General features: G+C 43.7%; 2 protein-coding genes and 1 long non-coding RNA gene across 3 annotated transcripts in view; 2 read left to right on the top strand and 1 right to left on the bottom strand.

The window, feature by feature from the left end:
- Positions 1 to 21,878, top strand: part of LOC103280228 (zinc finger protein 420) — a 412,323-nt gene that overhangs the window by 206,254 nt on the left and 184,191 nt on the right. The gene's annotated exons all lie outside the window — the stretch shown is intronic.
- LOC100567159 (zinc finger protein 721) overlaps positions 1 to 21,878 on the bottom strand; it is a 41,142-nt gene that overhangs the window by 11,028 nt on the left and 8,236 nt on the right. The window contains 6 exon segments of the mRNA XM_062973523.1: positions 8,554 to 10,132; positions 11,462 to 11,588; positions 13,030 to 13,100; positions 15,152 to 15,278; positions 15,639 to 16,096; positions 17,857 to 17,983. Of these exon segments, the coding sequence (XP_062829593.1) occupies positions 8,554 to 10,132; positions 11,462 to 11,588; positions 13,030 to 13,100; positions 15,152 to 15,278; positions 15,639 to 16,096; positions 17,857 to 17,983 (2,489 nt within the window).
- Positions 736 to 7,837, top strand: LOC134297036 (uncharacterized). Its single transcript, XR_010003770.1, has 3 exons — positions 736 to 5,785; positions 6,419 to 6,560; positions 7,682 to 7,837. It is a non-coding gene; the product is annotated as an uncharacterized LOC134297036 (long non-coding RNA).

The raw sequence follows: 21,878 nt of genomic DNA, 5'->3' as shown, positions 1-21,878 counted from the left end.
CGGGCCCAGGACAGAACCCTGCAGCACTCCACTCCTCCTAAAAACAAGCCTATGAGCAAATGACCCTAAGAACACAGGAGAATTCAACAGCTCAAGAATATGTAAAATTTTAGGGTTTAGGATTTTGTCTCGCAAGCAGTGCTGTGAGTAGCTTGGATTGAAACTACCGTGTTTCCCCAAAAATAAGACATCTCTTGAAAATAAGACCTAGTAGAGGTTGTGGTGAATTGCCAAATATAAGACATCCCCCGAAAGTATGACCTAGGAGAAGGGAGCTGCCTTCGCCAAGAAAGGCGCGTTTGGCGCGAAGGAGGAGACAAAGGCGCGTGCTTTTCCCTCCTCCTTCAGGCTGCACACACCTTCCTCGGTGGAGGAGGAGGGAGAAAATAAGACATCCCCTGAAAATAATACCTAGCGAGTCTTTGGGAGCAAAAATTAATATAAGACACTGTCTTATTTGCGCGGAAACACGGTAGTACTGGGCTTGGTGTTTCAATTGATTAAAGTTATTCTTTGTTGTTTGTTTGTCTTCCAGCTCAGTTTCAGGACTCATCTTAGTTTCAGGTCCCACCTGGGACGATACTGAAGTGCTGAAGTTTCAGTCCTATTCATCTTTAGGCTATTGGACAAGTATTGGAAGAAATATAACTGCAAATCACACTGAAATTACACTTTTTGCAACCCAATGCCTAACAACGATAATAATAATAATAATATTTCCTGGATAAGGAAAACCTGCAGCACACTCCTCATTTCTCGGAGGGACAGGCCGTTGCTGGGACCTATCCTTCTGAGAAATGCGGAGCACGCCCCGGATCTCCCTCAGCCAGGCCCTTGCTGGAGGAAAGATTTTCCTCCAGCAAGGGCCTGGCCGAGGAAAACCTGCGGCATGCTCTTCGTTTCTCAGAGGGACAGGCTTTTGCTGGAGCTGGTCCCTCCGAGAAACGCGGAGCACGCCCGGATCACTTCTTCCTCCCTCTCCTTCTCTCGAGCTCTCTTCGCTCGAGAGGAGAGGGAGGGGCGTCCCTGGCAGCACCTCGGATAATACGGAGGCTCGGTAACTGGAGCTCGGTTAACCAGAGCTCTACTGTATATAAAACAGACATCAAACAAAGGACATGAGTTTAAGATATATACCCATCTCAAGGCCAAATGATCCTGCATATGAACCAACTCAAGCTCAAAGTGTGGATGTACTACAATCCCACTAAAGAGGACTTTACACTAGCATAAACACCAAAACTCCCAGAAGAGTCCCTTCTTACCCTGCAGGGCTGCAGCCTCATCTTCTTCCTGCTTGAGCTCCTTCTGCTGGAGGCTCTGAGTGGCGTCTGATGGAGTTTTCTCTGATGCAGGGACATTAGAATGGACTTCCATGCAATTATTTTGGGCCTGGAAGAGCACAGAGTATTCCAGAAGTAGCATGAAGAAAGTTCAAAAATACCACAGACCTATGTGCAGAAACTGCATGGACTTTTTTTAAAAGGATAACTCTGAGATTGCAGCCTAGTTTGAAACAAATGACATACTCCCCCTCCCATCATTTTCAATGTTATATCTGAAGGTGAACAAATTTGAGTGGAGCAGAAACTGATTTTACAGTGGATATGGAGGTGACAGCAGGAGAGGAAGAGCAGGTTGGAAAAGAGGCAGAGGGAGCGCAGTCTGGCTTATCCCACCCATCGGTCCCATCTTTGAAGAAAGGCAGGATCTATGTTTAGTCTATTAATCAGTCCCAATGTTAGTGAAACCAAGAGGTAAAGGCTCTCACCTGTTCTTCCTGCCTCTTGTCCTCTGCCCGACTCAGGAGGAAGCCTTCCGCCAGGGCCACCGCCTGGGAAGAGGTCTCTGCCCCACACTCTCGGACCCATCTCCTCATCTCTGGGGGCAGGATGCTCAGGAACTGCTCCAGGATCACCAGGTCCAGCATCTCAGCCTTGGTGTGTTGCTCTGGCTTCAGCCACTGGTGGCAGAGATCGTGGAGGCGGCTGCAAACCTCTCTGGGTCCCTCGCCCTCTCGGTAGGAGGACTGCCTGAAGCGCTGGCGCTGTATGTGTATGTTCAGGGATGTCTGTGTAGTTCTTTTCCAGAATTTCCCACTCCTCCTGGTGGCCTTACCTGCTTCTGGTCTAGGTGAGTTGGGTCTCTCCATGTTGTAACCATTGTCTGATGGAGACTGTATCCAAGATGTTTTCCCTCCCTCTTCTTTCAAGGGAAGAAACTCTGGAAAAAATGACTAAAGTTTACAAGGAGTTACACCATCAAATAACATTTTAACATTATAGATGATACAGAACTACAGAAAATAAATATGCAAACAAATAACTGGAACTTTCTATAATTTGTGGTGGACTTGTCCAAAAGCTAAAGCATTTTGGATAAACAATCCATAGAGACATGGAACCTATACTAGGGTACAAAATCCCACTAAAAGCAGATTTTTTTCTATGGGGATTATTAGACAAACAGACATTGAAACATCAAGAAAGAATCTTTCTTTATATAACAACAGAAGTAAGAACTGAATATGCAAAACTATAGAAACAACAAAACATGCCAATACCACAAAATTGGATTTTAAAAAGTTTTTGAAATAGCCAAAATGGACAAATTAACTTTAGCTGCACAACAAATGCACATAAACTTCAAGAAGAATGGAAACCCTTCATTGAATTTATAAAGAACCAAAGGAAGTAGACAACAGGATGAGTTGACTAAAATAGTGTTAATAGAATATACTTACATTTTGTACTATTTATAAACTCTCTATATAAGAGACTTTGAATAATTGACCTATCAGCACTCTGATTAGCATATAAAAGGTTTTTTTCCTTTGTCCGGAGCAACTTGAGTCGCTTCTGGAGTGAGAGAATTGGCCGTCTGCAAGGATGTTGCCTAGGGGACGCCCTGATGTTTTGATTTTTTTACCATCCTTGTGGGAGGTTTCTCTCATGTCCCTGCATTGAGCTGGAGCTGACAGAGGGAGCTCTCCCCGAGTGGGATTTGAACCTGGCAGCTTTCAGGTCAGCAACCCAACCTTCAAGTCACGAGGCTTTAGTCCACTATGCCATTGGGGGTTCCTGTATATAAAAGGCTGCAAGCCTTGTTATTTAGATATTTTAAAACTGTGCATATATATATATATATATACACATACAGTAGAGTCACTTATCCAACGTTCGCTTATCCAACGTTCTGGATTATCGAACGCATTTTTGTAGTCAATGTTTTCAATACATTGTGATATTTTGGTACTAAATTCGTAAACACAGTAATTACTACATAGCATCACTGCATATTGAACTACTTTTTCTGTCTAATTTGTTGTATAACATGATGTTTTGGTGCTTAATTTGTAAAATCATAACTTAATTTGATGTTTGATAGGCTTCTCCTTAATCTCTCCTTATTATCCAACATATTTGCTTATCCAACGTTCTGCCGGCCCGTTCATGTTGGATATGTGAGACTCTACTGTACATACATATACACAAATCCATGTTTCTGTAGTGTTTAAAGAATAAAAGATAACCATGTAACATAGTGATTTCCCACCCACACAATACTAATTTGCTAACAAATGGAAGTGAATATTTAGTTCTATATGGCAATAGTTATACAGTAGAGTCTCACTTATCCAACACTCGCTTATCCAACGTTCTGGATTATCCAACGCTTTTTTGTAGTCAATATTTTCAATACATCGTGATATTTTGGTGCCAAGTTCGTAAATACAGTAATTTCTACATAGCATTACTGTGTATTGAACTACTTTTTCTGTGAGATTTGTTGTATAACATGATGTTTTGGTGCTTAATTTGTAAAAGCATAACCTAATTTGATGTTTAATAAGCTTTTCCTTAATCCCTCTTTATTATCCAAGATATTCGCTTATCCAACGTTCTGCCGGCCCGTTTATGTTGGATAAGTGAGACTCTACTGTAATTAGATAAAATACATGTAAAGAACTGGAAAAGATGACAGGATGGAGACCTGATAGCGTGGGAAGGCACAACTACCAGTTTTGAGGACAAGAGTGTGTTCTTTTCTGTTGCAGAGGACATTTGGAACATCCAAAACTTTAGACTGTGCATAAAGTAATAAGTGCTTGAGATGAAGATATAGATGTAGTAACTATAACAAATACAAGGCGCCTCTTCCCCGCTCCACCCCCTTCCTCTTCCTCAGAGACACAGAAGACACTTATATAGCAGGCATAGGCCAACTTCGGCCCTCCAGGTGTTTTGGACTACAACTCCCACAATTCCTAACAGCCTACCGGCTGTTAGGAATTGTGGGAGTTGCAGTCCAAAACACCTGGAGGGCCGAAGTTTGCTCATGCCTGTTATATAGTTCTGATCTACTAATCAGAGCTCTGCAACCCTCGTCCCCTTCTTTGATCTCCTTTCTTCTTTGTGTGGAAAACAGCTCTTCCTTTGTAAAAGCGTAATAAAAACTTAAGGGGGAAAAGAGGACCCAGGCAGGAAGGCGAGTGGGTTGGGAGGGGAAGGCCATTGTTCCTCGGCCTGCCTCTCTCTCCTCAGAAGGATCTCTAGTTGGAGAATGACAGCCTGGCCGTCTGTGGTGGTGACCCCCAGTCCCACCTGCCTCAGGCCCCCTTTTCTCCAGGGCGGACGAGACTCCAGGCCTTTGAAGCTGGTTGTTTCTCTTTGCTCTCGGTCAGTGTGTGTCGGAAGGCCTACCTGTGAGGGAAACAGGACTGGGCCTACTTTGGCCTTCCCTCCAGGTGTTGTGGCCTCAGCCCCTCTTCGCCCCTTTGGAGAAGGTCTGGGAACAAGACTCACCGGAAGGAGAGGAAGGAGGAGGAAGAGGCCAAAGGAGCAAACTCTCTCTCCCAGACGGGCAAGGAAGGGTTAAGGGAAGGGAGTTTGGTTCCTAGAGGGACAGGAAAGGCGGGTCTAAGGAGGCCCACTTTCTTCCTGCCTCTCTGGGAACCAAACTCCCTCCCCTTAACCCTTCCTTGCCCAGCGTTACTCTATAAGGAGGGGGAAAGAGCATCTCTCAAAAGCCCTGGAACCAAAGGACGCAAAATGATGGCACAGATATAGCCATGGAATAAATATTACGTATTCATAGGATGGTTAGTTAGATGTACAGTAGAGTCTCACTTATCCAACACTCGCTTGTCCAACGTTCTGGATTATCCAACGCATTTTTGTAGTCAATGTTTTCAATATATTGTGATATTTTGGTGCTAAATTCATAAATACAGTAATTACAACATAACATGATTGAACTACTTTTTCTGTCAAATTTGTTGTATAGCATGATGTTTTGGTGCTTAATTTGTAAAATCATAAACTAATTTGATGTTTAATAGGCTTTTCCTTAATGCCACCTTATTATCCAACATATTCACTTATCCAACGTTCTGCTGGCCCATTTATGTTGGATAAGTGAGACTCTACTGTATTCCCTCCCTGCCAAACCATTGCTCACCAACCCCACTGAACATTAAAGGCAACCAATCAGTCCAGGGATCAGATCAGTCCAGGGCCTCCATCCACAACAGAGAGAGACTGTCTCAGCCCTGGGACAAGTCTCTTGGCTCCCTTTTCCCAAGGAGGAGGAACACAGAATTGGGAGGGAGACACAACAAAAGCACCCAACACAAGCAGACTCTTCACTGAGAAATCCCCTGCTGCCATAGCTTCTCTCCAAAGCACCCTTCTGCTAAGGCAGAGGAATTTTTCAGAGGTTTGTTAGAAGGGTGCTACTGATCTTCTTATTTCAGTCTTGCACACGACTACTACAAAGGAGTGGCGTAAGTACAGTAGAGTCTCGGTTATCTGACCCTCGCTTATCCAAACCTCATATTATCCAATGTATTATCTTCTCCAAGCACTGGGTGCTCGCCGGGAGGGAAAGGTCTGTACCGGCCACATCTCACCCTTCCAGTGGGCACCTTTCGCTTGGAGAGGCCCACTACACGTTGCTGAAAAACAGCTTTTTCTAGGCAGCAACGCACAGCCGGCATCTCCAAATGCCCGGTGTCCGCTGGGAAGGGCAAGATATGGCCAGCGCAGACTTTTCCCTCCCAGCAAGCACCCAGCACGTGGAGAGGCCCACTATGCCTTGCTGCTCCTGCTCAATCGTTTAGTCATCTCTGACTCTTCATGACCTCATGGACTTAAAGAGTCCTGCACTAGTCACCCTCTGCATATGCTGTACTTGTGGCCAGGTTTTCAAGTAATTGCTGTGTTTTATATGTTTTATGCTGTTTTATATTTATTTAGTTTATATTGTTTTAATTCATGTATTGTGTTTTAACCTATGTTATTGTTGGGCTCGTCCCCATGTGAGCCACCCCGAGTCCCTTCGGGGAGATGCTAGTGGGATATAAGAATAATGTTGTTGTTGTTGCTGTTGTTGTTATTATTATTATGTTGCTTCCCAGAAAAATAGCAACCTGCCCAGCAACAATACAACTGCAGTGATGCTCCCAAACAAGTAGCAGACCCCTCCTGCCACCGATCTATGCATGCCTTCTTCACAGGACTGAACTTTTTACGGATTTATCTTCCAACAATGTTGTTACTGTAAGTTCATTTTATGCAATTCTATATTTATTTGTAGTCAATTTTTTTAGTAGTAAATGGTTTCAATACATTGCAATGCTTTGGTGCTAAATTTGTAAATACAGGAATTACTACATGATGTTATTGTGTGCTGAACTGGTTTTTCTTTCCATTTTTTGTAAAACATGACGTTTTGGTGATTAATTTGTAAAATCACAACACAAACCCTTTGTTCAATTGTGGAATCCCAGCTGAAAAACAACATTTGCAAACTGCAAATTTGCAACCAAGATCGTAATGGAACTGGAAACTAAGCCCAGGGGAGCAATTGAGGGAATTACATATATTTTCTTTTGAAAATTAGTGACATGAAAATCGTATTTAACCAATTGAAGGATTGAGACAAGGAGCTTGCTTTCTGCTGCTTTAGAGAAGAGGATCTCAACTCAGTGAATCAAAAAACAAGAAAGGAGAATCTCCCAAATCTTAAGCAGAATTTCTCGAACAGTCCTGTTTGAAATCAGATTATATACATGTCCAGAGAAGCAAAAGGGTTCTCCAAAACAGACCCAAGTAAAAAAAAAAAAAACAGAAAACCTGAAAAGAGCTTGAAATTAAGAAGAGAATTGTCTATACATGTTGAATGTATAGTCTACAGCACTAACATGTCCATAACCTGTGATTTCCCTGTTGCAAATAATAATAATAATAATAATAATAATAATAATAATAATAATAATAATAACAGCAACAATAATAACCTTTATTTTTATCCCATCCCTTCTCCAAACAGGACTTGAGGAAGCTTACAGAAAATAAGTCACAATACAAGCTCAAAACAAACAAAAAAATTCCAATAATACATAACCAACAATATCAAAAAACATAGCAAACAATATCATAATAAAATACACAATTTAAAATTTTTGCTGGATTATATTGTACAGCAGGGCAAAAACCAATTCCAGCCAGTTCACCATCACAATAAGTGATAACTCATTTTATTAGTTTTGTCACAGCTCTTGGATGATTTCTCTCCTGTATGTAGTCTGCTATAGTTCAAAAGGTGTGAATGATATATCATTCATTATAATGATGTAATATATAATCTTTATTTATATCCCACTTTTCTCCCTAAACAGGACCCAGAGTGCCACAACATTATATAAAACACAGTACAAAAATGTATATGCATAGAACAATAGCTTATAAAAACATGACAAGCGAGATCCTTAAGAAATCCAAGAGAACCAACGGGGACACACTCCCCGTCAAGTTCTCTACGTAGATCATCTACCAAGATGACCAAAGCTGTCTCTGTTCCATGGCCGGACTGAAATGGATCCAGATAATCCGTGTCATTCAGAAATCCCGGAAGTTGCAAGCCCACCTCTCGCTCCAGAACCTTGCCCAAAAAGGGTAGCTTGATGATGGTTTCATCACTGCCATTTTTAGGACAGATGGGAATATGCCTTGACTAAGAGAAGCATTAGTCACACTCTTCACCCAGTCAACTAACCCCGGCCCCTCGCCTGTTTGATAAGGCAAGAAGAGCAAGGATCTAGAATGCACGTGGTGGGTCTTTATTTCCCAGGATCCTGTCCACATCCTCAAACTGAACAAGTTGAGATGGATCCAACAAAATATGACAAGTGGGATCCTTCGCTACAACCACAAAGACTGTATCAATAGTGGCATCCAAGTCGGAACGGATCCGAGCGACTTTATCTGCAAAGAACCTTACAAATCTTCACACTGAACTGCCAAGCAGCCAGGAGGGTCCGCCTGAGAATCGGGTTGAAGGAGTCACCTGACCATCCAGAACAGCTCCTGTAGGTTTTTCATTGCAAATGTAATGTTGGCGGCTGTAAATAATATTTCCTACACACCTGGCATTTGTATGTTTTAGCCTGTGTGTATTCTCTTGTACTTCTTAAGGGATGAAGTCTGAGTAAAGCATCTCCCATAGTTCTGGCACTTTTATCCTTTCTTTCCTGTGTGTAAGTTTTTGTGCCTCATCAGTTGTGAACTGTAAGTAAAACACTTCCCACACTCCTGGCATTGGTATGGCTTTTCTCCTGTGTGAAGTCTTTTGTGGCTCACCAAAGTTGAACTGTCAGCAAAACTTTTCCCACACTCCTGGCATTGGTATGGCTTTTCTCCTGTGTGAAGTCTTTTGTGGCTCACAAAAGCTGAACTGGAAACAAAACATTTCCCACACTCCTGACATTGGTATGGCTTTTCTCCTGTGTGGAGTCGTTTGTGCCTCACCAAGTCCGAACTGTAAGTAAAACATTTCTCACACTCCTGGCATTGGAATGGCTTCTCTCCTGTGTGGAGTCTTTTGTGGCACACCAAGTTTGAACTGCGACGAAAACATTTCCCACACTCCTGGCATTGGTATGGCTTCTCTCCTGTGTGGAGTCTTTTGTGGCACACCAAGTTTGAACTGTGAGCAAAACATTTCCCACACTCTAGGCATTGGTATGGTTTCTCTCCTGTGTGGAGTCTTTCATGCCTTACCAATTCTGAACTGGAAGCAAAACATTTCCCACACTCCTGGCATTGTTCTGGCTTCTCTCTTGTGTGAAGCCTTTTGTGTTTCATCAACTCTGAAGGGGAAGCAAAACATTTCTCACACCCCTTGCACTGGTATGGCTTCTCTCCTTTGTGGACTCTTTTGTGTTTCATCAACCCTGAAGGGGAAGCAAAACATTTCTCACACTCCTGGCACTGGTATGGCTTCTCTCCTTTGTGGAGTCTTTTGTGCCTCACCAAGCCTGAACTGTAAGCAAAACGCTTCCCACGCTCCTGGCATTGGAATGGCTTCTCTCCTGTGTGACGTCTTTTATGGCTCACCAAGGTTGAACTGGTAGCAAAACATTTCCCATACTCTTGGCATTGGTATGGCTTCTCTCCTATGTGGACCCTTTTGTGGCTCGCAAATTGTGAACTGTAAACAAAACATTCCCCACACTCTTGGCATTGGTATGGCTTCACTCCTGTGTGGAGTCTTTTGTGTCTCACCAAATCTGAACTGTAAGCAAAACATATCCGGCACTCCTGACATTGGAATGGCTTCTCTCCTGTGTGGACTCTTTTGTGGCTCGCCAAAGCTGAAGTGTCAACAAAACATTTCCCACACTCCTGGCATTGGTATGGTTTCTCTCCTGTGTGGAGTCTTTTGTGCCTCACCAAGTGTGAACGGGTAGCAAAACATTTCTCACACTCCTGGCACTGGTATGGCTTCTCTCCTGTGTGGAGTCTTTTGTGCCTCAGCAATTCTGAACTAGAAGCAAAACCTTTCCCACACTCCTGGCATTTGTATGGTTCCTGTTCTGTGTGAAATCTCTCATGTTTCCCCAATTGTGAACTTTTCCATTTAAGTTGGCTTTTCCCAGCATGGAGTGTCTTGTGAAGCACAAGTGCCACATTTTGGGTAAAACACTGCCCACATCCATTGCATTTGAAAGGCCTTTCTCTGGCAGAATCTCCATCTTCTGTGTGGGTTTGTTGGGTTTCTGGGAGGTCACCATTGTATCCCAAATGTTTCCTGCGTTTGGCGCATACATTTCTCTTCTTCCAGTTGTCTGCTGTGAAGAAGAATGACAGAAACAATCATGAGTGATAAGGAGTCTAAGAAAGTGGGATAAGAAGTGAATTGAAATTATCCTAAAAACATAGATATGGAGGAAAAGAAGATATAAAGCTGTCCTCGTACACCCCTTGTTTAGTAAGGATGGACAGTTTGACTGCCTAGAGTCTGTAAGGTGGAGATAAGGAACATATCTTCAAGGTGTTGCCTTTTGCTTAGCCCAGCCCAGTTTTCCCTTCACATTCCAATGCTTGCCTTTTTCTTTAGCTAAAACCGTGCCTTGTTACCACCCATTTCAAAATCAGTCCCTCCTTTTTAATTCTCTCTACCAACCTCCTCAAGTTCTCTCTTCCAATTATCAGTTAAGGTTGGATTTTTCTGCTTCAATGTAGAGGGTCCTATACATAATTCTGGAGTGCTGCAGAGATTGTTGCACTTTTACCATCAACTACTGAATGGGACTCTTACAATTTTTGGAAGTTTACTGTAAATGTGAGTTCCAAAGGGATTGATTTGCCTAACAAAGCTGAGAAGATACACAATAGTGACGGTAAAGAAAAAGAGGAGAACAATGATTAAAGCAGCGGAGGAGAAAAAAAAGGAAGGTCTGCAGGACTCAGCCAGATATAGTAGCAAACTTACCATTACTGCTATTTGCCTCTCCCAGTGCACAAAAATCCCCAAGCCACAATCATTCACAAGCACAGAACAAAGAATGCATTAAATTACAAGTCACCATCTTGCTAATGACTGAGGCTAGGGACTGTTTGTGTGCGGGGAGAGGCAGCACAGAAAGAGAGCTTGCCTTCAGATATGAAAAAGCTAGCCTACCTGGTTGGGAGGAAAAACTAAATCGAATACCACACTGATAAAAAGATGTATAATCGCGTTTGCGTACCTGAAGCAAGGGGAAGTTTGTTCTTTTTGATGATCCATTCTCCAGCCCCTCTCTCCAGTCAATCTGCTTCCTCCCTCTCTCTCTCTCTCACTCACACATTCACACACAGAGAGAAAGTAGTGTGACTGATCTGGGGCGATTACTCTTGATAGGTTTTCCAGATGGCCCTGTGAGGCCATGAGGTAGTGTGCTTCACTTGGACTTGACTCCAGTTATGGAAGTGTTCCCAATGTAGTCGGAATTAGTGCCAACATTATTGTTCCTCGGGCACCAAGTCAATGTCACACTTGTTTTGTGTTTTTCTAACATAAGCCCTGCCTTGAGAACTCTCAGAGATTGTGATGATTTAGAATATTGCTCCCACTAGGGAGGTGCGGACTGGGATACTGCATTTTGAAATAGAAATCCCCATCAGTGAGAGAGCCTTACCAAGAGAGTCCACAATCCCATGAATCTCCTCCATGATCTGCACATGCAAGACTTTCTGATCAGGATTCAGAAGAGCCCACTCCTCCAGGGAGAAATGGACAGCCACGTCCTCAAAGGCGAATGGGCCCTGGTGGAAAAAGAAAATATTTCTTTCTCACATAAGGGCTATCAAGAGAAATACTCACAAGAAAATGTTTATAGTAGATTTACATTCCTGTTGGCTGTTTGAAACGAAAAGGGTTACGGCCTCCATGCCATGGTGTAAGCTTTGGAGAGACGTCCGGTTGGTCACAGTCAAAACCATTTTTAATAGATAAGTAGAATCAGAAACGGAATCTGGACATGTTCCAGCTTTTATTGTGGTGCCCTAAAATGGACCTATTGTTATTCCAGGTGAGGTCTCACCAAAGCACAAAGAAGGTCACCATGACTTCCCTTATTCTCGACTCTATAATTGTTTGAATGCAGCCCAAAATCCCTTAGGCTTTTAAACTTGGCTTTATGTTCAACTTGTGGTCTACTGACACTCCAAGATCCCTTTCACATGAACTGTCGTTGAGCCAGGTGTCACCGATCCTGTATCTATGCGTTGCCTATTTCTTGCCTTAGTGTACTATCCTACATTTCTCCTTGTTGAAATTAATTTCCTTGGTTTTCTAACTTGTTACGGCCATTTTGAATTATGATCCTGTCTTCTGGAGTATTAGCTATCCCTCCTACTTTGGTGTCATCTGCAAACTTGATAAGCGTGCCCTCTAAGCCTTCATCCAAGTCAATAAGAAAGATGTGGAACAGCATTTGGCACAGGACAGAACGCATCAGCACCCCGCTAGTCACTTCTTTCCAGGATGAAGAGGAACCACTGGTGAGCAGCCTTTGTCCATTCTTGACAAACAACTTTTGCCTCCTCCATTCTGCTGGGATTTCTCCTGTTCTCCGGGAGTTCTCAAAGATTATTGACAGTGGTTCTGAAATTTCTTCTGCTGGTTCCTTCAGTACTCTTGGATGTAGTGCATGTGGCTTGGGATTCAATTAGAGTGGCCAGGTATTCCTGGACTACTTCTTCACCTATTTTGGGTGGCATTTCCCCTACTACCTCATCTGCTCCATTGGGCTCAAGTAGAATACCAATTCCCTTTTGGGGGAAGACTGAGGCAACGTTCTACCTTTTCCCTATCCCCTGATAGCATTTCACCACCTTCTCCAGGCAGCAATCCTACTCTTGGCTTGTTTCTTCTTCTACTACTAACACCACCAAGAAACACTCTTTTATTGTTTTCAATCTCTTTGACAAGCCTGAGCTCATTTTATGCTTTAGCTTCTCAGACCTTTCCCCTACATATTGCTGATTAGGCCTTTTTGGTGATTTCCCCCCGTTTTCCATTTCTTGAACATTTCTTAAATCTTAGCTCATTTGATTGTTCTTTGGACATTCTGAATTCTTTAGACTTTGCATGAAGAAAACACATTCAATCATTTCTGTTTCAACAGATGCTTGATGATTAAGCCTGGAACAAATGACACCCAGGCAGCTCCAGTCCTCCTCTCCCAGGAATCCTCCTGCTTACCTGATTCAGTTCCACTCCATCACAAACAGAAAGAAACGATTGAGGATTCGGCAACAACATCATTCCAGCCCCTGGGGGAGAGAGCAAGGTATGGAAAGATGATCACATAAACATGTCTCAAAGGTTACATTTACAGTCCTAGAATCATAGAATCATAGAGTTGGAAGAGACCCACCCAGTCCAACCCCTGCCAAGAAGCAGGAAAATCTCATTCAATGCACCCAAACAGATGGCCATCCAGCCTCTGTTTAAAAGCCTACAAAGAAGGAGCCTCCACCACACTCCGGGGCAGAGAGTTTCACTGCTGAATAGCTTGAAGTGGAATCTCCTTTCCTGTAGATTGAAGTCATTGTTCCGCGTACTTGTCTCCAGGGCATCGGAAAATAAGCTTGCTCCCTGTTCTCCTGTTCCCTCTTCTGCAGGTTATTTATTTATTTATTTATTCATTTACGACATTTATATCCTGCCCTTCTCACCCCGAAGGGGTCTCAGAGTGGCTTACAAGTTATATGTACATACAATATATTATATTATTAGCATAGCACAATAATATAATGAAGGGGCCCCGGTGGCGAAGTGTGTTAAAGCACTGAGCTGCTGAACTTGCAGACCAAAAGGTCCCAGTTTCAAATCCCGGGAGTGGAGTGAGCGCCCGCTGTTGCTCCAGCTTCTGCCAACCTAGCAGTTCGAAAACATGCCCATGTTCTGCAGTGGCTACATTCCTTCCTGGAGGGCTGATTCCAGTTGGCGAAGCTGGGGGACACCTGCTTGGACCCCTGGCCATTGACTTGTGGGGCCCCACAAGGTTCTATTCTGTCCCCCATGCTTTTTAACATCTACATGAAACTGCCGGGAGAGGTCATCTCGAGTTTTGGAGTTCGGTGCCATCTCTACGCAGATGACACTCAACTTTCTATTCTTTTCCACTCAAATCCAAGAAAGCCCCTTGGATTCTGGACCAGTGCCTGGCCGCTATGATGGCCTAGATGAGGGCGAACAGGCTGAAGCTTAATACTGACAAGATAGAGATATGTCAGATCGAGTATAAAGATGTTGAAAAGAACCAGGCCCAGGACAGAACTCTGCAGCACTCCACTCTTCCTAAAAAGAAGTCCATAAGGAAATGACTCTAAGAACATAAGATAATTCAACAGCCCAAGAATATGAAAAATTTTAGGGTTTAGGATTTTGTCTCGCAAGCAGTGCTGTAAGTTGGATTGAAACTACTGTGTTTTCCCGAAAACAAGACATCCCCTGAAAATAAGACCTAGTAGAGGTTGTGGTGAATTGCCAAATATAAGACATTCCACAAAAGTAAGACCTAGGAGAAGGGAATCGCCGCCCCAGAGGAAGGCGCGTGAGGCGAGAAGGCGCATGCGACGCATGAGACGCACACATTTCCCTCCTTCTCCTTCGCACCCCACACACCTTCCTTGGCAGAGGAGAAGGGAGCAAAATAAGACATCCCCTGAAAATAAGGCTAGCATGTCTTTGGGAGCAAAAATTAATATAAGACAATGTCTTATTTTCGGGGAAACACGGTAGTACTGGGCTTGGTGTTTTAGTTGACTAAAGTTATTCTTTGTTGTCTGTTTGTCTTCCAGCTCAGTTTCAGGGCTCATCTTAGATTCAGGTCCCATCTGGGAAGATACTGAAGGGCTGAAATTTCAGTCCTATTCATCTTTAGGCTATTGTACAAGTATTGCAAGAAAGAAAACTACAAATCATACTGAAATTACATCTTTTGCAACCGAATGTATAGAAACAACAGTAATGATTACTAATAATACTAATAATTTTATTTCTTGCCCATCTCTCCTTGTGCCTCGAGGTGGGTTACAACACAATTTATAAAACAAAATATTGCCAAAATTCAACAAATATACATATTTCTATAAAAGATCCACATTAAAAATATATTTCTATAAAATGCATATTAAAGTACATAAAACAGACTTTAAACAAAGAGACATGAGTTTAAGATATGTACCCATCTCAAGGCCAAATGATTCTGCATATGCACCACCTCTGGCTCAAACTGTGGATGTGCTACAACCCTTCTCCAAAAGAGGAATTTATACTGGCCTAAAACACCAAAACTCCCAGAAGGGTTCCCTCTTACCCTGCAAGGCTACAGCCCCGTCTCCTTCCTTCTTCAGCTTCTTCTGCCTGAGACTCTGGGTGGTGTTTGATGGAGATTTCTCTGATGCAGGGACGTTAGACTGGACTTCAATGCAGTTATTTTGGGCCTGAAAGAGCACAGAGCATTCCAGAAGTAGCATGGAGAAAGTTCAAAAAAATCACAGACCTATGCGCAGAAACTGCATGGACCTTTTTTAAAAGAATAACTCTGAGATTGCAACCTAGTTTGAAACAAATGCCATACTCCCCCTCCCATCATTTTCAATGTTTGGATTTAGATAGAGCAACTGACTTCACAGTGGATATGGAGGTGACAGCAGGAGGGGCAGAGCAGGTGGGAAAAGAGACAAAGGGAGCAGAGTCTGGTTTCCGCCCCACATTGGTCCCTTCTTGGATGAAAGGCAGGATGTAAGCTAAACCTGTCCTTCAGCTGCAAGGTTAGTGAAACCAAGAGGAAATGCTCTCACCTGTTCTTCCTGCCTCTTTTCCTCTTCCCGACTCAGGAGGAAGCCTTCCGCCAGGGCCACCGCCTGGGAAGAGGTCTCTGCCCCACACTCTCGGACCCAGCTCCCCATCTCTGGGGGCAGGAGGCTCAGGAACTGCTCCAGGATCACCAGGTCCAGCATCTCAGCCTTGGTGTGTTGCTCTGGCTTCAGCCACTGGCGGCAGAGATCGTGGAGGCGGCTGCAAACCTCTCTGGGCCCCTCGCCCTCTTGGTAGGAGGACTGCCTGAAGCGCTGGCGCTGTATGTGCGTATTCAGGAACATCTGCGTAGTTCTTTCCCAGAATTCCCCACTACTCCCGGGGACACTGCCTGCTTCAGGTCCAGGTAAGTTTGGTCTCTCCATCTTGTAACCACTGCCTGATGGAGAACCAAACTGAATCCAAGATGTTTTTCCTCCCTCTTCTTTCAAGGGAAAGAACTCTGGAAAAAAACAAATAAAATTTACAAGGAGTTACACCATCAAATAACATTTTAACAAAATGATATATAGATGGTACATAACTCCAGAAAATAAATATGCAAACAAATAAGTAGAACTTTCTATAATTTGTGGTAGACCTGTCCAAAAGCTAAAGCATTCTGGATAAAAATCCATAGAGACATGGAACCTATATGAGAGTACAAAAGCCCGCTAAAACCAGAACTTTTTCTATGGGAATTATTAGACAAACAGACATTGAAGCATCAAGAAAGAATCTTTCTTTATATAACAGAAGCCATAAGTGGATATGCAAAACTATGGAAACACCAGAAAATTGGATTTAAAAAGTTTTTTAAATGGCCAAATTGGACAAATTAACTTTAGCTGCAAAACAAACAGAAAAGCGCAACAGAGTTTTTGCGACCCTGAGGCAAGATAGACCCGATAGTCAACATGATAGACCCCCCGAATTTATGGTCCTGCTGCTAAATGTCAGGTCTGTAAACAGTAAAACAGCAACAATCCAGGACCTGATCCTGGATGAACGAATGTGCCTAGTTGGACAAGCTGGGGGGGGGGGGGTTAACCCCACCCAGCTTTGTCCACAGGGTTTGCAGTGGTCTATCGTCATTCCATCTCTCTGGTCAGATGCCCCATCCCGCTATCTACTGCTTTCGAATGTGTCCATCTGAAAGTGGGTAACCGGGACAGATTGGGGATTCTGCTTGTGTCCCGACCACCCCGCTGCACAACAGTCTCCCTGGTTTCGGGCCTGGCATTTCAGTCCCAGCGGCTAATAGTGGTCGGGGACTTCAACGTCCATGTTTAGCTGATTCGTTCAAGAATCAGCTAAAAACCTTTTTGTTTAGTGAAGAAATTTAGAAGAAATATAGGCTCAACTGCAAGAAAATGCCATAAGTATATCAACTAGAACAAAGTGCAGTATAACTCGGTAAAATGACACATGAATATATCTGGCTTTTAAATTTTGTATTTTAAGATGTTTTATGTTTATTGATTGATTGATTTGTTTTATATATGCATTTGTACTGACATATGTATGCTATTAATATGCTGTAAGCCACTTTGGGTCCCTTGAGGGAGAAAAGTGGGATATAATAATAATAATAATAATAATAATAATAATAATAATAATAATAATAATTATTATTATTACTGTATGACACAAGATAGATATGCTGGATTTCATTTCACAAAATCACAAGTTGAACGCTTCCCAAGTGTCTAGGACTGTGTGATGTATTTTCGGATGATGCATGCAGATCCCAGTAGGGTGGCCTTTTGCAGTTGGCAGATCGTAATTTTGTCAATGTCTATTGTTTCCAAATGCCGGCTGAGATCTTTTGGCACAGCACCCAGTGTGCCCATCACCACCGGGACCACCTGCACTGGTTTCTGCCAGAGTCCTTGAAGTTCAATCTTGACGTCCTAATAGCGGCAGAGTTTTTCCTGTTGTTTTTCGTCAATGAGACAGTCACCTGGGATGGCAACATCAATGATCCAAACCTTTTCCTTTTCCATAACTGTGATGTCTGGTGTGTTGTGTTCCAGAACTTTGTCAGTCTGGATTATTATTATTACTATTACTACTATTACTACTACTACTACTACTACTACTACTACTCTGATGTCATATATTTCTAACATTAGCCCTGCCTTAAGGACCCTCAGTGACTGTGATGATTTAGGATAATACTGCATTTTGAAACAGAAATCTCTATCATTGTGGCAACCTTACCAAGAGAGTCCACAATCCCATGAATCTCCTCCATGATCTGCACGTGCAGGGCTTTCTGATCAGGGTTCAGAAGAACCCACTCCTCCAGGGAGAAATGGACAGCCACGTCCTCAAAGGCTATTGGGCCCTGGTGGAAAAAGAAAACATTTCCTTCACACATAAGGGCTATCAAGAAAAATAATTACAAGAAAATCTTTAAAGTAGATTTACATTCCTGTTGGGTGTCTGAAAGAGAAAGGTCCAAGGCCTCCATGCCACTGTTGTAAGTTTTGTAGAGACGTCCGGTTGGTCACAGTCAGAACCATTTCTCAATTGATATGTAGAATCAGAAATGGAATCTGGACATGTTATAGCTTTCATTGTGCTGCTCTAAACTGGACACAATGTTATCCAGGTGAGGTCTCACCAAAGCATAAAGAAGGTCACCATGACTTCCCTTAATTTTGACACCTTTGGATGCAGCCCAAAATCCCATAGTCTTTTAAGCTGCTTCATTACATTCTTGTTGAAACTTTGGTTAGTTTTGGCCCAGCTTTCAAACATGTTAAGGCCATTTTGAATTCTGATCCTGTATTCTAGTGGTTCTCAACCTGTGGGTCCCCAGGTGACTGATTATCTAGACCCGCCACAGTCCGGTTTTAGGCCTGGCTATGGTACGGAGACGGCTCTGGTCGCCTTGGTGGATGACCTCCGCAGAGAGCTAGACAGGGGGAGTGTGTCCCTATTGGTTCCCCTGGATATCTCAGCGGCTTTCAATACCATCGACCATGATAAGCTTCTGGGACGGATTTCGGGAATGGCCTTGGGGGCATTGCCTTGCAGTGGCTCTGCTCCTTCCTGGAGGATCGTACCCAGTTGGTGAAGCTGGGGCATGCCTGCTCGAACCCCTGGTCTTTGACATGGGTGAGGTCATCTGGAGTTTTGGAGTTTGGTGCCATCTCTATGTGGAGGACACCCAACTCTATTACTGGATACTGGATACTGGATGGTAACCTGTGCTTGACAGGGTTACATTCCCCTTGAGGGCACAGTTCCGCAGCGTGGGGGTCCTCCTGGATTCATCGCTGACACTTGATGCTCAGGTATCGGCAGTAGCCAGGAGGGCTTTTGCACAATTAAGACTTGTGCACCAGCTGTAACCATATCTCGAGAAGTCTGACTTGGCCACGTTGGTCCACGCCCTGGTTACATCCAGATTGGATTACTGTAATGCTCTCTACATGGGGCTGCCCTTGAAGACAGGCCAGAAACTCCAGCTGGTTCAGAGATCGGCAGCCAGGCTCCAAACTGAAGTTAATTACAAGGAGCACACAACACCTCTAATAAAACAGCTCCATTGGCTGTCGATAAGCTGCTGGTCCCAAATCAAGGTGCAGGTGATGATCTATAAAGCCCTATATGACTCGGGCCCAGTCTGTCTCCGTGATATCTCCCCCTACGAACCAGCACGTGCTTCAAGATCTTCCAGGGAGGCCCTCCTCTCGCTCCCACCGCCATCACAAGCACGGTTGGTAGGAACAAGGAAGAGGGCCTTCTCGGTGGTGGCTCCTTGGCTCTGGGATGCCCTTCCCAGAGAGATCAGACAAGCCCCTACTTTAGCTCGTTTTGTAAGGATCTGAAAACCTGGTGGTATCAGATCTTCGAGTAGAGCCCCCTTAGGCCTGCTGGCTATGCTCATCCTTAGCACTTCACCAACCCCCTACCCACCCTGTACTGTAGCATCTGACACACCTAGCACTTTATAACACTTCAATGCTGAATCCTGATCACTATGTCTGGATTTTGATGAAGTTTTGTCATTGGTTTTAAATCCTTGTTATATGACTATAAGTCTTAGATATCTATTTTTCTATAATTATATGTTATTTTAACTTATATGTTCCCTATTGTATTGGAAACTGCTCTGAGTCTCTCAAGGAGATAGGGTGGTATACAATTAAGGTATTATTATTATTATTAGTAGTAGTAGTAGTAGTAGTAGTAGTAGTAGTAGTAGAATCATAGAATAGTAGAGTTGGAAGAGACCACATGGGCCATCCAGTCCAACCCCCTGCCAAGAAGCAGGAAATCGCATTCAAAGCACCCCCGACAGATGGCCATCCAGCCTCTGCTTAAAAGCCTCCAAGGAAGGAGCCTCCACCACAGTCTGGGGGAGAGAGTTCCACTGTCGAACAGCTCTCACAGTGAGGAAGTTCTTCCTGATGTTCAGGTGGAATCTCCTTTCCTGTAGTTTGAAGCCATTGTTCCGTGTCCTAGTCTGCAGGGCAGCAGAAAACAAGCTTGCTCCCTCCTCCCTTTGACTTCCCTTCACGTATTTGTACATGGCTATCATGTCTCCTCTCAGCCTTCTCTTCTGCAGGCTAAACATGCCCAGCTCTTTAAGCCGCTCCTCATAGGGCTTGTTATCCAGACCCTTATTCATTTTAGTCGCCCTCCTCTGGACGCTTTCCAGCTTGTCAACATCTCCCTTCAACTGTGGTGCCCAGAATTGGACGCAGTATTCCAGGTGTGGTCTGACCAAGGCAGAATAGAGGGGGAGCATGACTTCCCTGGATCTAGACACTATACCCCTATTGATGCAGGCCAGAATCCCATCGGCTTTTTTAGCTGCTGCATTACATTGTTGGCTCATGTTTAACTTGTTGTCCACGAGGACTCCAAGGTCTTTTTCGCACACACTGCTGTCAAGCCAGGCGTCCCCCATTCTGTATCTTTGATTTCCATTTTTTCTGCCGAAATGAAGTATCTTGCATTTGTCCCTGTTGAACTTCATTTTGTTATTTTCGGCCCATCTCTCTAGTCTGTCAAGATCGTTTTGAATTCTGCTCCTGTCTTCTGGAGTGTTAGCTATCCCTCCCAGTTTTGTGTCGTCTGCAAACTTGATGATCGTGCCTTCTAACCCTTCGTCTAAGTCGTTAATAAAGATGTTGAACAGAACCGGGCCCAGGACGGAGCCCTGCGGCACTCCACTTGTCACTTCTTTCCATGATGAAGACGACGCATTGGTGAGCACCCTTTGGGTTCGTTCGCTTAGCCAATTGCAGATCCACCTAACCGTAGTTTTGTCTAGCCCACATTTTACTAGTTTATTTGCCAGAAGGTCGTGGGGGACTTTGTTGAAGGCCTTACTGAAATCCAGGTACGCTACATCCACAGCATTCCCTGTATCGACCCAACTCGTAACTCTATCGAAAAAAGAGATCAGATTAGTCTGGCATGACTTGTTTTTGGTAAATCCGTGTTGACTATTAGCAATGACCGCACTTGTTTCTAAGTATTTGCAGAGCACTTCCTTAATGATCTTTTCCAGAATCTTGCCTGGTATCGATGTGAGGCTGACCGGACGGTAATTGTTTGGGTCGTTCTTTTTTCCCTTCTTGAAGATAGGGACCACATTCGCCCTCCTCCAATCTGCTGGGACTTCTCCCGTTCTCCAAGAACTCTCGAAGATAATTGCTAATGGTTCTGAAATAACTTCCGCTAATTCCTTCAATACTCTTGGATGTAGCTGATCTGGCCCTGGGGACTTGAATTCGTTTAGAGAGGCCAGGTGTTCCTGGACAACTTGTTTCCCTATTTGAGGTTGGATTTCCCCCAATCCTTCGTCCATTCCATGTTGCTGAGGTTGAAGATGGCTTTCTTTTTGTGAGAAGACCGAGGCAAAGAAGGCATTGAGCAGTTCTGCCTTTTCCCTGTCCCCTGTCGCCATCACCCCATCTTCTCCTTGCAGAGGCCCTATCGCCTCCTTTTTCTTCCTTTTTCTACCAACGTAAGCAAAAAAGCCTTTTTTGTTGTTTTTTATGTCCCTGGCAAGCCTGAGCTCATTTTGCGCTTTAGCCTTGCGAACCTTTTCCCTACAGGTGTTGGCTATATGTTTGAATTCTTCTTTGGTGATTTCTCCCCTTTTCCACTTCTTGTGCATGTCACTTTTGAGCTTTAGCTCAGTTAGAAGTTCTTTGGACATCCATTCTGGCTTCTTTGCACTTGTCTTATTTTTCTTCTTTGTTGGCACTGTTTGCATT

The sequence above is a fragment of the Anolis carolinensis genome, chromosome 2 (assembly GCF_035594765.1).
Source record: "Anolis carolinensis isolate JA03-04 chromosome 2, rAnoCar3.1.pri, whole genome shotgun sequence".
NCBI lineage: Eukaryota > Metazoa > Chordata > Lepidosauria > Squamata > Dactyloidae > Anolis > Anolis carolinensis.
The sequence above is the reverse complement of the archived record's forward strand: the minus strand, read 5'-3'. Positions and strand labels throughout refer to the sequence as shown.